Source organism: Ipomoea triloba, chromosome 4 (genome assembly GCF_003576645.1).
Source record: "Ipomoea triloba cultivar NCNSP0323 chromosome 4, ASM357664v1".
Classification (NCBI taxonomy): domain Eukaryota; kingdom Viridiplantae; phylum Streptophyta; class Magnoliopsida; order Solanales; family Convolvulaceae; genus Ipomoea; species Ipomoea triloba.
This window is the reverse complement of record NC_044919.1, coordinates 30,359,594-30,375,861: the sequence shown is the minus strand read 5'-3', so window position 1 is coordinate 30,375,861 and position 16,268 is coordinate 30,359,594. Positions and strand designations below refer to the sequence as shown.

Sequence of the window (16,268 nt, the reverse complement as noted above, 5' to 3'; positions counted from 1 at the left end):
AAAAATATAATGTGACATGATTGATTAATTGTTGGCAACAAACTACACATGATATGAGAAAAGCATACATCTTCCTGGAGTCAACACCACCACAATAGGACAGGCGGACAGCAATCAAACTGGACAAATGAAGTGCTATTGCAAAAGCTATAACTACAAACAACTATTATTTCTTATCAATAATTTGCTCTTCAATTCAACTGGATGAGCCTAATCTCTATACAGATATTGCAATCTGTGTACACTTGAAGTGCATAACTACAGTACAACAGAAACCTAGGTTAAACCTAGAGTGTATACTCCTTCTCTAACCTTTAAAATGGCATGGTGAGTCAGACAAGAAACAAATGCCAGACATTTTAGGGCAGAGATGCATTATGCCAGTTTAGGCCAAATATTAGAAAAGATACCAAGAATCTACAGGAGCAGGTTCAGGAGAGTATTCATTCAATCCCAGAGAGGGGCAGGTTCAGGAGAGTATGCATTCAATCCCAGAGGCACAGAAACTTCTATAACCCTCGGAACAACTGGGTCTTCAAACATCCAATTATCGAAATGTAAGTCCAATGCACTGGGAGATGAGTTCTCAGCTAACTGACTGTTGGGGTCTGGTGCGAGTAAGAACTTGTCCGCTGATGCTACATGAGGTTCATTGATTTCACAGAATGGAACCTCCCTACTAAAGTCAAGAGATGCAATATCTGGCACATAAGCATTTTGAGTTTGGTTTGCTGGATGGGAAATATTTTGGCTATCTAAAGAAATACGTGCAGCAGACGATTCAAGTTGATCAGTATTCTCACAGTTACTGGTCATACAGGGCGCTGCAGATAGCTGACAATCAACTGTAGCTTCATACGGGGCTAGATTGTTAGAGTAGGGCCCTTTTGCCTGGTAGGCCAGTTCAGGTCTGGGATGCATTGGATTCTCAAAATTGTTTACCCCATTTGGATGTTCAGATGCCTGGCTATGTAGAGCTGTGTCCATAGAGTTACTCTCTACATATGGCTGAAACAATGTTTGGGGATCAGAGGGTACTGAGTTTTCATATACACCATTCACATGCTGGGAGGAGGAACGAATTTCAGATGGATAACAGTCAGTGAATGTTCTTTCCACAGCTGGTTGATAAGGAACTCGAGGTTGAGAAGACATAGGATTAGCATAGTTTGGGGATGGAGAGAACACTTGAGACTCTGAAAGCAACGAATCTGCACCATTCACCTGTGGCTGGGAGAAAATTTGAGGTCCAGATGGTAAATAATTCACAGACTCACTTTCCAGGCTCGGCTGCACAGATAGTTGTGGTTGGGAAGACACTGGATTGGATGGAATCCAGCCGAGGTCTATTGGGAAGGACCCCGGATTAGTGTCTGTAACTGGAGCCATCCAGCTACGGCAATCTACATACCTTGGGCCCAGAGAAAGACTCCTATCAAGTGGAGGCCTGTGATGATTGTGGGATGAAGTGTTCCCATGTCTTGGAGATGTTAAAGGTAGTGAAGCTGATCCAGTCCTCTTAAATGCTGTGCGAGAATAAATAAGATGGGGGCCAACTTGACAAGTATTCGGTCTTCTATCAGTTGAGATTCCATTTCTATACCCATTGCGAATTTGCTGGGAGACCAAATGGTCTTGAAATTTGCTTCTTGGAATAATGTATCCAGGCAGACGGTTTGGAACACTAAATCCAGGCGGTAGGCTTCCTTGTTGCCTTGTAATATTTGGCGTTCCAGGACTGACCGACACTGAACAGGGACGAATAGGGCAGTGGGTGAAGGCCTGATTCTGTGTTACATTACAGGACACCAGCTGAGGAGGCAATGGAGACTGGTTCACCAAGGGCAGTGGAACCGAGACCCTAGCATCCACGCCACTAGGAGCTGCTAGTACGACATTGTTTTTCTTAGTGTTTTGTCTCTTGGCTTTCCAAAATTCATCTTTATCAGTGGCATGACAGTGGTCCATATTAGAACTGCCATTTCCCCAATACCCACAAGGAGCAAGAGAGTCACAGACATAACAATGGCACTGCAATCAAGAAAAGCAGCAATCAGAAAAGCATAATGTATACTTGAAACTAGGAAGCAATGAGATAAGTCTACAAAGGACAAGGAAAAGAGGAAGTAGATGCCTGGTCACAGTAGCTGTCATGTGGAGTAGAAGCAAAAGGAAATTTTGCGCAATGATGCCGTGGATGAGGATAATCTCTACAAGCAACCTACAAAGAGGAATGAGAGCAATGAGATAATAATTCTAATGAAGACTTTTTAAACTCAAATTATGAGATAAAGTTGTTACATTAGTATCATTCCTTAGAGCCAAGTCAGAACTTACTAAAAAAAACCTATTTCAGCATATCTCAAGTCAGATTGTAATTTAAAAACAACTTGGGTATGATTGAGGAACAGATTATCAAAGTGCTCCAAACCATGAGGGGAAAAAAAGGAAACTATTTATAATACCCATTCCCAATGAAAATGGGGCAATACATAGGGTAGCTGCCATGAAGAATGAATATTGAATAACACAGTTTATATTAGTCTCAATGTCAGACCGAGTACTTCAATCTCAAGTTTTATCATAGGACATATAATCCACTCCTCCCAATTATAAATAGAATAGTTTGCAATGTACCACAGTCACAGGGTCCCAAGGGATATCATCAGTGTGGATTTAACTGAAGGAAGAAACAAGATAAGGTAGAAAGAAGAGTATCATTAGTTAGAATATCTGTTCAAAGAAGAGCACCCCAAAGTTGGTACTACATCAGATTTGCTTATCGCTTGTATAATGCAACACTAGTCCTGAAAGCACAGCCAAGCACGATTCCAGGAACCATAACTGCTAAATCAACAACTTGAGCTATAAAAGAGATTAAGAGAAAATCATGCTGGAACTCATATGATTCAAAATCAGTGAGTAGCAATACTTTACAACATAGCGCCAGACATAATGACATGACAGACATTTTATTGTGAAATTCATCAAAATATCGAACTAGTCTATAAAAGGTGAATTTTAAGAAATAAATCATACATATATGTTGTATAATTGGTAAATATCTCATCCTCGTACCACAGCAAAGGTGAGAAACAAGACAATTATGTCAATAAAAGAATAAAAGAGCAGGAAATTTACTAGGCTAAATTCCAGCCTTTTTAAACACAAAAGCAGCATTTCTTGCTGCAATGGATTTAGCCTTCCTGTCTTCTATATGCCGCTGTCAATGTAGCATCAGAAATTCAGCTAGGCCACCATTCCCTACTACCATGTATCATATTTAGCATTATAAAGTATAAACTCAAATTACACTACCATTTCCAACTGGTCTATATGATTCTTTTAGCTATTATTTCTCTTTCTTTTCTAACAGAGGAAAAAAAAACTTGAAACTTGAGTTCCATTACCTGACCCTTTTCGCTAACAACTTGTATTTCATCAGAATCATCATCCCGTTCCTCATCATTATCTATAGTAACCGGCTTATCTGGATCTCCCTCCAATACCACACAATCACCGTCATCATCGTCCACAGCTTTCGCCGAGTCTTTAGAGACTGTACTCGAGGACTTCACAGTCTGCCTGGAGTTCAAAACAACCTCGCCCACCACGACCACATCATCGGAATCATCGGAAAGTCCCTTGTCGTCCTCGAGAAGTCTCGCTAACCAGTCATAGTCATCAGCGCCGACACCGCTTCTCTCGCCGGTAGCCTCTTCCTCGTCCGAACTTATGTCGTGTATAACTGCTTTAGGACCATCCATCAGAGTACATGAGCAGGGTTCTTCCTGAATTTCGCCGTCAGACCGCTCAAAGCTTTCATTTCTTCTCCCTCCCGTTCTCCCGCGCGCGTAATCTAGGGCAAAATTGGGTTTCCCGATTCTCCGATTGATTGGGGAACTTAATAAACCCTAGCTTTCCAAAACTGGACAGATGAAAATGAGATGAGATTCGTCGTTTTGAAAGGGGAAAGGAAAGGGCTTCGAAGTTGCACTCTTGCAGAAATATTTGATGTTTCGTCACCTTGACTATCTGGTCTTTTTTGTTCGGAGCAAGGTACGGCTCAATCGCGAGTCTCCACTCGTTACTCGGTGAGTGAACTCATTCGGGCTCGCTTGTACATCAGTACATGGAGTACATGGAATTTCATTTACGGAGTACAACTTTTACAAAAATTAAGAATTAAGAAACATTAAACAACTTCATAAAAAAAAAATACGAAAAAAAAAACATTAAACAACAATGTTTTAACTTTGCTCCATGTACAAGTTGTGAATGATGTGGATCACGAACTAATCGGGTGTTTGATTTGGAGGAGGGAATTAAAAAGAAAATGAATTGCGATTCGGTGGAAGGTAGGAATAATGTAGGAATTTAAATTATATTGTTTGGCAGGGAAAAATATAATTATTGAGAATAAAAAAAGGAAAAAATGGTATAAAGACTAAAATGTCATTATGTAATACGGAGTAATAAAAATAACAATCACCCATGATACTTTTGTCTTCTCTTATATTTTTTCTTTTTCCACAAGCATTTAATTGCAATTCAAGGGGATACTCAATGAATTGCAATTCAAAAAAAATGAGAGAATTGCATTTCATCCAACCAAACAATGTAATTGAGGCTTTCATTGAAGTACAATTCAATTACATTCAACCAAACGCCTTGTAATAAAAATTAATTAAAATATACATACCTACTTTTGGTTTTATGACTTTTGGGTAGTCAAAGGCAGGCCAACCTGTTAAAATAGCGAGAATATAGAAAAATGTAGGGAAAATATATGGAGATAACATATGTATTGTATTGCTTAGAATTGCTTCCACTCCCTCCACACCTCTATTTATATATATTTTGGGCATAGGGCCCTACAAGGAATAATCCTGAACAGCCTCATATTGGGAGTTCCTTTACACCAGTTGAGGCAGAACCAATGGGCATTCGCGAAGCTTTAAAATGGATGAAGGACCTTGGTGTGGATAATCTTCTTGTCGAGAGCGACTGCCAGCAAGCCATCAATGGCATCCTCCATACTTTTAATTCTACATCATATTTTGATCTCATCCTTGATGATATTAGATACATAGCTTCTAGTTTTGTCAACTTAAGCTTTTTGTTTGCTAAACGGTCTGCGAACAGGGTTGCCTATTGTTTAGCTAAGGGAGCCTTGTCAATGACTGACCGTATGGACTGCTTCTTTACTCTGTTTTCGTCCATTGCTCATGTTTTGAGCTTGGATCTTAATTAATGATATTCAGCTTTTATTCTAAAAAAAAAAAAGTTCTAATCTTACTCATTTTATAAGTGCTAAGTCCAATCCTTATTGAACTCTTCAATAGTTATGTGTTTAGTCTCTTTATTGGGTCTTCTTGATCCATTTACTTTCTTAGGCCGGTTCATGTGGGCCAAGCCTAGTGTATTGTCCATTACCTACATTTAACTAAAATGATAATTACAAACATTTAAATTAATTTACTGTTGTTACTCTATTTATTTCAATCATTTTGAATTTCAAATAAATATATTACATATTTGAATTTTGTGAAAATTTTTACAACAACAATAAAAAAAAACAAGTTAAATTAAAAAAAAATATGTCTCGCAAAAACAAAAAGAAGATTTAAAAAAAAAAAAAAAACAAATAAAGATTGAGAGTGACCGTCAGCTGGCAGCCACGCTCAATCTCCCAAGCGGGCGCGGGCGCGGGCGCTAGGGTGGATAGTGAGACTTGCGTGTCTCACTAAGTCCTTTTTTTTTTTTTTTTTTTTTGTTTAATGTAGGAGTAAAAATCAAGAAAACCCCACCATGTTCATTAGGTAAAAACCATTTCTTCTTCTTTTTACTATTCTAAAAATCCACAAAAATGTAAATATGGTGATGCTCTAAGTGTAGTTTGTTAGAGTTAAGCAATATGTATAGTAGTGTTGGACGAAGGTCGGTAAATGACTAAGTCTATTAATTGATGGTTAGAGGATTGTTGGATGAATGTCAGTGAATGGTCAAGTTCAGCACATTACCTCTCAAAAATGTGATGGCGGGGTATGGTGGTCTATAAGAAAATAAAGTTGCGTATTCGTTATCGCTTTTGACATAATGATAAACACGTGATCCTAATAAGAGGTATTAGAGCCAGGTCATGGGTTCGAGTCCCAACAAGAGCAACAACTGTGTAGTTAGGGGATTGTTGGGCGGAGGTCGATATATGGTCAAGTCCAACAGCCTTACTCGCGGATGTTGGATTAGTGACAACCATGGTCGTAGTGGCGCCAGGCGCTAGTCGAGCGGTAGACTAGCGCACAAAAAAATAGTTCATGTGTGTGGGTGTATGTCTTAGTATATATATGTATACATACATATATATNATATGTATATATATATATATATATATATATATATATATATATATATATATATATATATATATATATATATATATATAGGGATGCACTCCCATGCGAACTGCTGCCCAGATAAGAAATGAGAACGCTCCACAGCCGTCCACGTGTCCAGATCAACGAATTAGATGCAATTTTAAAAAAATGACTCGGTGGTATTTTCGTAAATAACTGAAACTTTGGTGCACCTAGTTTCACTTACAAGTGCACATGTTTTCGCACATATTTTTCACTTACAAGTGCAAGTAATTTACCTTATTAATATTCATGCACCTACTTTCGCAAATACTTTCACTTACAAATGCAAGTAATTTACCTTGTTAATATTCATGCACCTGGGTGCAACCTAGGTGCACCTAGTTTTAACATAGGTTGCACCTAGTTATAACATTAGGTGCATCTAGTTATAACATTAGGTGCACTTAGTATTAATGCTCATTATACAATTCACTTGCACCTGTAATACATTTTACTTACATCTGCAATACATTTTACTTGCACTTGTGCAAGTAATTTACTTTGTTAACATTCATGCACCTGGTTGCAACCTATGTGCACCTAGTTATAGCATTAGGTGCACCTAGTTATAACATTAGGTGCACTTAGTATTGATGCTCATTGTACAATTTAATTGCACTTGTAATACATTTTACTTGCACGTGTGCACCTATTTTCATTTACAGGTGCAAGTAAATGAAATAATTTACCTTGTTAACATTTATGCACCTGTGTGCACCTGTGTGCACCTATGTGCACCTAGTTATAACATAACGTGCACCTAGTTATAACGTTAGGTGCAACTACATTCCGGACACGTGTCGCGTTGTGATTCGTCCGCATTTCTCTCATGGGCGGCCAGTACGCATTTGAACGCGATCTTATATATATATATATATATATATATATATATATATATATATATATATATATATATATATATATATATATATATATATATATATCTTACTTCTCTTACTTACATAAATAAATAAATTTAAATATATATAAATATAATAATAAAATTAACAAGGCTGACTCGCTCAAGTTAGCGCAAGTTAACTCGGTCAAATTCGGCCCAATCGGCCGAGTTAGGCACTAGGCGGCCGGCCACCTAGGCGGACGCCTAGGGAGCTATTCGCTTCGGTCTAGGAGCGCCTAGCGCCTAGGTTGGTGCCTAGGCGGATTTTTGCAATAGTGGTGACAACCACAACAACTATAGTAATTACTCTTGTGTAATAATTAGGTGTGATAATGCAATCATTTATTGGCAGTTTAAGGTGTATAAATACCACCAAACACCTTGTGCTCAAATGGCATATGGTGACTCTTCCACATAGGAGTTTATGAGATCGAGTTTGAGTGGAGTCTAGTAAAACTTTATCAAAACAAAACAACAAATAAAGGTGATCCTACCTTTATTATCACGATAACTAAAATGAATAAAGTGGTGTAATGCATAAGCTACTCGCACTTTATTTTATGCCATCCTATAGATGTAGTAGTACACAATACAAAATTAAATGCATATATATATATATATATAAGAGGATGGTTCAAATTGGATGTTTTTTTTTAAGCGCACATGATCAAGTGTCTCAAATTGAATCACCATAAGCTTCTTTGAAATTATGCACTTTAAACTGAAAAATAATGCACCTTACAATTTAAACATACGCCTAATAGTTAAACTGATATGATGCACATTAAACTATAAAGCGATGCATCTTAAGCTTTAAACATATATACCTTAACCCCATATACAAAGTTACAAACATTTACATATATACATGAATCTATTCTATAATGTACACGGATGGAATACAAAGTGCACACATATGAAATTTGAAGTATACAATCCTACCAAAATACAATTATACAAAAAGTATGCCTCCTAAAATCACGCATACACATTCACAAATAATAATATTAGGATTTTGAATGCATAAAAAAATTAATAATTCATTTATCCAGAAATATATGTAAATAATTCAACAAATCTAAAAAAAATCATAACCATACACGAAGACGGTATGAAAGATCCAGATTAATCGTGGTCGTGTTGGTGATGGTAGCATGGTAGGTGGTGGTGATAGTAATAATAATTTGGAGATTAGTTTGAAAAGATATAAAAAAGAAAATAAATACAAGAAAATAAGGATTTAAAAAGATATTTTATGTCTAAAAATTTAGGAAGACATTCTATATCAAATTATTATTTTTAAATTATTTTGACTAGAATTAATATTTTTCTTTGACTTTATTTTTCATTTTCTTAAACACTCAAACATAGAAAAATTTGAAAAATAGCTCGCGAAAGTCAGTTTTGGATTTTGTTTTGTTTTTTTTTTTTGGCTAAAATGCACTCGCTACTGTTATTATTCTGACTTTCATTCGAAAAGAACGTAAAAATCTACCACTCAGTACATTTCAAGGAATAAAACCTCGCAGGTGCAAGATAGCAGTATCGACTATCGTCCCCTCAGCAGTCAGCATACACCTGCTGTTACCAAATTATCGCAGGAGGACAATCGCTTGGCATTGAGGAACGATGCAGGCTGTAACGAGGCGATTAGGGCACCAATATCTCAAACCTTCACATTCAGTTTCAGCTTTCAAGTCTTTCGATCTCCTCTCCGATTACTGTACCTGCTCTCTCTCTCTCTCTCTCTCTCCACGTTTTAGGGCTAAACATATACATATAAATATGCAGTACTGTTTATACATGCGTTCGTTTTTTTTTTTTTTTTTTTTTTTTTTTTTAACTTTTTGTTTTTTTTTTTTATAATTATTGGTTTTCATTGTTTGATTTGCGAGTGTTTTTGATTCCAGATGGAATTGATACTCCACGATATGCATCTACGCTCACAGCCTCTAAAGGTGTTGGGCATCTGGTCCGGAAAGGAACTGGCGGTAGATCGTCTGTTAGGTTATGCGTTATCTCGAACCTCATTTATGCTTATCGTCATTTCTAATTTCGTTTTTGATGTTCTGTTACTGTTTGATCCACTTTTCTATTAACTCGGTTCTGTTTACTTTAAAGTACTACTCCATACGTTTCTAAATTCTAGAATCTGTACTTCATTATTATTATTATTATTATTGTTTTTTTTTTTCCAGTTGTAGTAATTTTTTTATGCTTATCTTAGTTATTAGTTATGTTAACAAGAGTTAATTCTAGGAATGGTCTTGATTATTTACATTTACCAATTTTTATCAGACTTTCAACTTTCAATTGGAACATAAATGGTACATTGACTATTGACCTTTAACAATTTTCATCATCCACTTTCAATATGATTATAAATGGTCCCTTGACTATTTATTTTGTTCCAAAATTGGTCCTCCGGTTAAATACCCATTAAGTAAACATGGTAATAATGTAAAAATTAGCTAGCAGAATTGCCTCTCCAAATTTGCATATTTAAAGGTGATGAAACAAATAATATAATCGCCTCAAATTTGTTGTAGAGCTTTATCAATAGTCTTGTTCAAATTGGCTTATGCATCAACCTATTCTTCACATTCCCACTAATGATGAACCCAATGTATTAGGTTTATGAACCCAATTTTCCCATCTCAACAAGTCAATTTTTACATTCTTACCCTTAAATTTAACACTTAACAAACGAATATTTAACTGAAGAACCAATTCTGGAACAAAATCAATAGTCAAGGGACCATTTATGGTCAAATTGAAAGTCGATAATGAAAATTGGTAAAAGAAGGGAACATTTATGTTCCAATTGAAAGTCGGGAATAAAAATTGGTAAACGCCAATAGTCAAGGGACCATTTCTGGAATTAACTCTGTTAACAATTATTGAAACTGGTACAATCACCTCAAAATACCATTACTCCCATCCCATGCTAATGGAGGTCAATGTCCTGTCTCTGGCAGTGGAATTGTTGCTACCGTTTTTGGTGCTACTGGGTTTCTTGGGCGGTATCTTGTGCAGCAGCTTGGTATGCTTCCTATTGATTTTTGTATCGTTGTATGAATGTGCCATCTCTAAATTGATGGATAAGATTTCACATGGTTAAGGTAAATGCTAAATATTTATTGAACTTTTTGTCCCAGCTAAAATGGGTTCTCAAGTTTTGGTACCTTTCCGAGGATCTGAGGACTGTCATCGTCATCTCAAGTTAATGGGCGATTTGGGTCAGGTAGATTGGCTTGAATTCTACAATTTGATACCTTATGTGTTCTAGTGGATAGACTTATTGTACCTCCCCATTTAATTGATTATCTTGATTTCTATGTTAGAATTATTATACCTTGCCATTCAATGGACTATTGTGATCTCTATGTTATCTTATGCAGATTGTTCCAATGAAATACAACCCTAGAGATGAGAGTTCAGTTAAAGCAGTGGTGGCAAAGGCTAATGTTGTAATCAATCTTATTGGTATGTCTTATATGATTTGAATGTTGACAGTATATGAGTCTATGCATGATATAACTGCTTTTCTCATTAAAAAGATGGTTAACAGGGAGGGAATATGAGACAAGGAATTATAGCTTTGAGGAAGTGAACCACTATATGGCTGAACAGCTTGCAGCAGTAGGCTCCTGCACTGATTTTGGTTTTTTCTTAACTCTGTTAATTCAATTCATTTCCTCAGTAATACTTTGTACCCAGTATTGAAAATATTCAAATTGAGATTTATAATGCTTGAGGAGTATAGTTGTGCGAAACAGCATTTCATCCTGATTATTAAATTATAATTGGCCTTTGGGTAAATGAAAAAGTGTGCTTATACAATCAAGTTTTCTACACCAGAAGATCACATGTGATGGTGGATTCACTTACCTCTTATAGCTCTTATATTATAAGTGATAACAATTTGATTACACATTTTACCATTCTCCTGTTAAGTTGCTCATTCTTCTTCTTTTGTATGATAAGCAAGTTACTTTTCAGTTCCTTTGTCATTTTTTATCTTCACTGAGTACTGAGTAGTGAGTTGTTCTACCCTTGTTTTTGCAGATTTCAAAAGAACACGGTGGAATCATGAGATTTATACAGGTTTCGTGTTTGGGGGCATCTCCAACATCTCCCTCCAGAATGCGCAGAGCGAAAGCTATAGCTGAACAAGCTGTTTTAAGAGAAATTCCAGAGGTAAAACACATTCATGTGTAGATTCTCCTATTCGCGATAATGCTACACTTTAGCTATCTTTAAATTTGTCCCTTGTTGGCAGCTTCAATTCTTATTGAGAAAATTGTATGAAAGGATAATGTGATAAATTAATAATGTGAACTGCAGTTTGCCCATTATTGATCATAAAAGTGTTTCCATATTCCTGAAACAAAGTTATTGACTTGCAAATCCTCAGGCAACAATATTGAAACCTGCTGTGATGATTGGTACTGAGGATAGGATTTTGAATCCATGGGCACAATTTGCAAAAAATTATGGCTTCCTGCCACTTATTGGAGGTGGTACTACAAAGTATGCATCTGACAGTATTTTTTATTGCTTTGGCCCACAATAATTCTGATCCTTTAATAGTCATGGTGCTAAAACTGCATTTTTGCAGGATTCAACCAGTATATGTTGCTGATGTTGCCTCTGCAATTATTGCTTCATTGAAAGACGATGGTACCAGCATGGGAAACGTTTATGAACTTGGTGGACCAGAGATTTACACAGTGCACCAATTGGTCAATTCCCAATTGCTCTTCTCCTTTAAAAAAAAAAATAAAAAAAATCTCATCTCCTTTTATTTTGCTCATTAATTTGTAAGGCACCAGTTTTAGGAAACTAATGTTACTGTAGGCTGAGCTTATGTACGACATGATCCGTGAATGGCCTCGCTATGTGAAGGTTCCTTTCCCAATTGCTAAGGTGAGTATATTTGCTAAAAGGTACCCTATTTAAGCTATGCAAAGTTATGCCATATTTTGGTGGCCTTAACCAGTTCATAAAACGTGGTCCTTTCTTTTCTGTTGCTTTTTTCATGTCTTGTGACTTTTATGCCTTTATGTGTTAGTAACCTATGGCAAGTTCTTTTGGTAAAAGCTGTAACTTTGTGATGGAAGATAGTATTTGCCGCTACGGATATCTGTTATGATATATAAGGCCATTGAGCTTGCTTATAAAACTTACAATGAAAGTTGTTCATCTGCCAATGCAGCTGAAGTTGAGTAGTTATACTCATTGACACATGTTTAAATGTTTTCCTTTGTTGGTTCAGGCAATCGCAACACCTCGAGAGCTACTGCTCAAGAAAGTTCCCTTTCCACTGCCAACTCCATCAATATTTAATTTGGATGTGATTGAGGCCCTTACCACTGATACAATTGTGTCAGAAAATGGTATGTCATTGTATCCATGTTATTTCATACATAAATTTGTATCCTGTAACGTTATGATGTTCAAATCTACAACTTCCATCTCATGCATTTTAACTATAATTGTTTCACAGCTTTAACATTTGAAGATCTTGGAATTGTCCCACACAAACTGAAGGGATATCCAGTTGAGTATCTTATCCAATACCGTAAAGGTGGACCACAATATGGCTCTACAGTTAGTGAAAAAATATCTCCCGATTCCTATCCATGAGGTTGTTTGGATATTCAGTTTGAACACAATTGTCATTGTGAGAACAGGTATTTGTTTGTTGCCCATCATTTGTTCAGCATATGATATAAATTCTTTTCCAGAATAACATTTTGAATCAGTTGACCAAAGGTTAATGGCTACTGTTTAAGAGCCTTATTTTTCCCTGAAACAAACCAGGGAATAATAAAGAGTAGTTTTCTTTTTCAGCAACCTGATGTCTGTATATTGTTGAGAAGATTTCTGTTATTCTGGAAAAGACAGGTGGTTTTATTGGTTGGTTTTCAAACCAAAATTAAGGACACATTCAGAGGATCAGATGTGTTTGTTCCCTTGTCTCTTTTATTTCTTTGGCTACTTATTCTTTGATTTACAGGAAAGCCTGTAGCTGTTACCTACACTTTGGGTCAATGAATCTTATGCCATAAATATCTCAAAAGAGAAGCCGAAGTGAAGTTTCTTTTACGGGCATATTATTAATATTTGCTATCAGAAACTCTGAAAAGAATGCCAATATATGCCAGGGTATTTAGAAGAATTTGACTTGAGTACAGGGTCAATAATGACCAATCGAGAATCCTTCACCATCTCGACAGGACTACGACAATGGTGGAGTAAATCATTGTTTATGAAAGGGTTCTGTTGAAGGATTTATATTATAATTTTTTTTTTGACATGGAGTAAATGCTAATGTTTGTACTGGACAAACATAAAACCAACCGATTGGTTTTCATGATAGAGAAGTGTTGAAAACAAAACTCCCGCATTAGGACCAACTAGACGCCTGTGAAAAAGGTAGAATTATCTATTCTTGGAATTCAATTATCCCTCTCAAATCTTTTATATGCCACTATTCCTTATTCAACGGTGCGTTAACAAGGCATGTGTTACACGCTACACGTGTGTGCAACAAAGCATGAGGTTACTAGCATAATTTAATATATATTTTTTTGGACAAAATGCAAATACAATTATGGAAATTTTAAACACTCTTACAATTGTCACTTACAAAAATTACTCTTTAATGTGGAAGAGTGGCTGTTTTTGAGTGGTAATGTAAAGGTGTGTACCGTGGTCTAAACATCTCCCTGTTGCTCCATCTCTAAGATGCTTTAAGTACAGTTAACGAGATACTAATTTCTAGGTGTACGAAAGTTTAGGAAAATGCATGTGGCAATGTATATATCCATCTGATATGGACATGCAACCTCTTACATTCTCATGTTTGATTGATAAGAAACCTTCAAAGCTAGAGGAGGAAGTACCTTTAATTTGGGGGCGGGGGCCCCAACTCCGAGTTTTTAATACGTATATATTATTATAATAAGGATACAACATACAAGTACTATTTTTGCCCTCGCTTAATTGTTCTTTAAAAAAATTATTACACACACACACACACACACATATTTACCTTATTTCTATGCATCACGTGTTTTATTTAAATTCAAAAGTTTCTTTAATTTTTTATGTATATACTTTTTATTAATTATTGATTTCTTGTGTGTTTTTATTATTTAGGGAAAATGGCATTTTCCCCCCCTAAGTTATTAAAGTGACAGTTTTTTCCCCCGAGTTATTTTAAAAGTGACAGTTTTCCCACCTGTAATGTTAAATTGACATTTTTACCCTTAAAATAACTATTTATTTATTTTTATTGTCCAACTAATTATTACTAATATGTATGGAAGATCACGGTTCGATACGAATATAATCGAACACTGTAGCAATTGAACCTAAATAGTATGTCGTTACAGTTACGATTCAGAATTGAAAAAATAAAATAAATAATTGTTGAATTTAGATTATTTTAAAATAAGAAATAAAATTATAAAAATAAATAAATAAATCAATAAGTTTTTATTGGTGGTTCAAAATCGAAATTGGAACCGAATCGTAGCGATTTATCAAAATAAGTGTTTGATCATTTTCACTATATATGATTGTGGTTCAGTTCCAATTCACAGTTCAACAATTATTTTGTTTTATTTTTTCGGTTCTGAATCGTAACCGGAACCGTCCATATTATTTCGGCATGATTGCAACAGTGTTTGGTTAGGTTCGAACTGAATCGTGATCATCCATACATATAAGTAATAATTTGTTGGAGAAGAAAAATAATTGAAATAGTTATTTTTAAGGACAAAAATGTCAATTTAACATTACAGGGGAAAAATCACCACGTTAATAACATGAAAGTGGCGGAGATGTGGAACGAGAGGGGTACATGGGACTGGGACAAGATCGACATCGCGCTGCACCCGGACAAGAGAAACGAGATAGCTGCTAAGGTGATCTTAAATGACGAGAACAAAAAGGATAGGATGGGATGGGGACACACCAATGACAACCTGTTCTCCACGAAGTCAGCCTACGAATCGATCCCACAGGAGCAGAAGAACGAACTGGAAGGGTGGGAGGATATTTGGAAGCTTAGGGTTCCTAATAGAATCCGCTCCTTCGTATGGCTAGTCAAACATAAAAAGATCATGTGTAATGCACAAAGAAAGAAGAGAGGATTCACTCCCGATGAAAGATGCGATGTCTGTGGCGCTGAGACAGAGGATGTAGACCACATCATCAGAAAATGCCCAGCAGCAAAGGAAATTTGGAGGAGCATCAACATGGCTGAGAACACAGGTATGTATGGACAAATGAACTTCGATCAATGGCTAATTGCTAACTTAACAGGTAAATGCAGTGGACAAAGAAGTAAGAGAAGGAGTGCAAGGTTCGCGATCACGATGTGGTGGCTGTGGAAGTGGAGGAATGACTTCGTGTTCAATGGAGTCGATAGAGGAGTCAAAGATAAAGTCGAGTGGCTGCAGGATATAGAGATGGGAGGAATGATGATTTATTATGAAGCACCAGGATGGTTTAAATAGCCTTGCAAAACTAGCTCCTACACTAATTACACGCAGACTAATTCTAACAGAAGCAGACAAAATCTAACCACTAAACTAAGCATGACAAGAATCTATTATATACTACTCCTTTACATGCCCCCGCAAGATGGTGGATCCGTCGGAGACACCCAGCTTGGAACGGAAACATTCAAAAGACCGGCGAGGCAAGATGAGCCTTCCACATCTGCCGGGGAACTCCGTGAATGTGTTAATGCCTGAAAAGGATAGTCAAAAGGAACAAAACGAACATGACGAGATAAATAGACACGACCCGTAGTGTGATCAAGACACTTGTACGCAGACTGAGAGGTAGAGTAGCCTAAAAATATACAGGGCTTAGACCGAGGTTGAATCTTTGAGTTAGTGTATGGTCAGGGCTTAGACCGAGGTTGAATC

At 36.4% G+C, this 16,268-nt stretch overlaps 2 protein-coding genes across 5 annotated transcripts; one reads left to right on the top strand and one right to left on the bottom strand.

Annotated features, from left to right (window-relative positions):
- Nucleotides 1–120: 120 nt before the first annotated feature.
- Nucleotides 121–4,030, bottom strand: LOC116016406. Of its 2 annotated transcripts, XM_031256655.1 has the most exons (4): nt 3,411–3,522; nt 3,142–3,264; nt 2,135–2,221; nt 121–2,031 (listed from the first exon to the last, which is right to left on the bottom strand). In XM_031256655.1, the coding sequence occupies exons 2-4, from the start codon at nt 3,178–3,180 to the stop codon at nt 448–450; spliced, it is 1,710 nt and encodes a 569-aa protein (XP_031112515.1). In that variant the 5' UTR covers nt 3,181–3,264; nt 3,411–3,522; the 3' UTR covers nt 121–447. The 2 variants fall into 2 exon arrangements, with proteins under 2 accessions (XP_031112515.1, XP_031112514.1); XM_031256654.1 differs by lacking the exon at nt 3,142–3,264 and having other exon boundaries at nt 3,411–4,030.
- Nucleotides 4,031–8,830: 4,800 nt separating this feature from the next.
- Nucleotides 8,831–13,724, top strand: LOC116016951 (NADH dehydrogenase [ubiquinone] 1 alpha subcomplex subunit 9, mitochondrial-like). 3 transcript variants are annotated; one of them, XM_031257428.1, is made up of 13 exons: nt 8,831–9,043; nt 9,231–9,327; nt 10,299–10,363; nt 10,479–10,564; nt 10,722–10,806; nt 10,892–10,962; nt 11,389–11,520; nt 11,738–11,853; nt 11,942–12,065; nt 12,181–12,249; nt 12,599–12,719; nt 12,830–13,016; nt 13,343–13,724. In XM_031257428.1, the coding sequence occupies exons 1-12, from the start codon at nt 8,950–8,952 to the stop codon at nt 12,967–12,969; spliced, it is 1,200 nt and encodes a 399-aa protein (XP_031113288.1). In that variant the 5' UTR covers nt 8,831–8,949; the 3' UTR covers nt 12,970–13,016; nt 13,343–13,724. The 3 variants fall into 3 exon arrangements, with proteins under 3 accessions (XP_031113288.1, XP_031113287.1, XP_031113286.1); XM_031257427.1 differs by having other exon boundaries at nt 13,177–13,724; XM_031257426.1 differs by lacking the exon at nt 13,343–13,724 and having other exon boundaries at nt 12,830–13,284.
- Nucleotides 13,725–16,268: the final 2,544 nt, after the last annotated feature.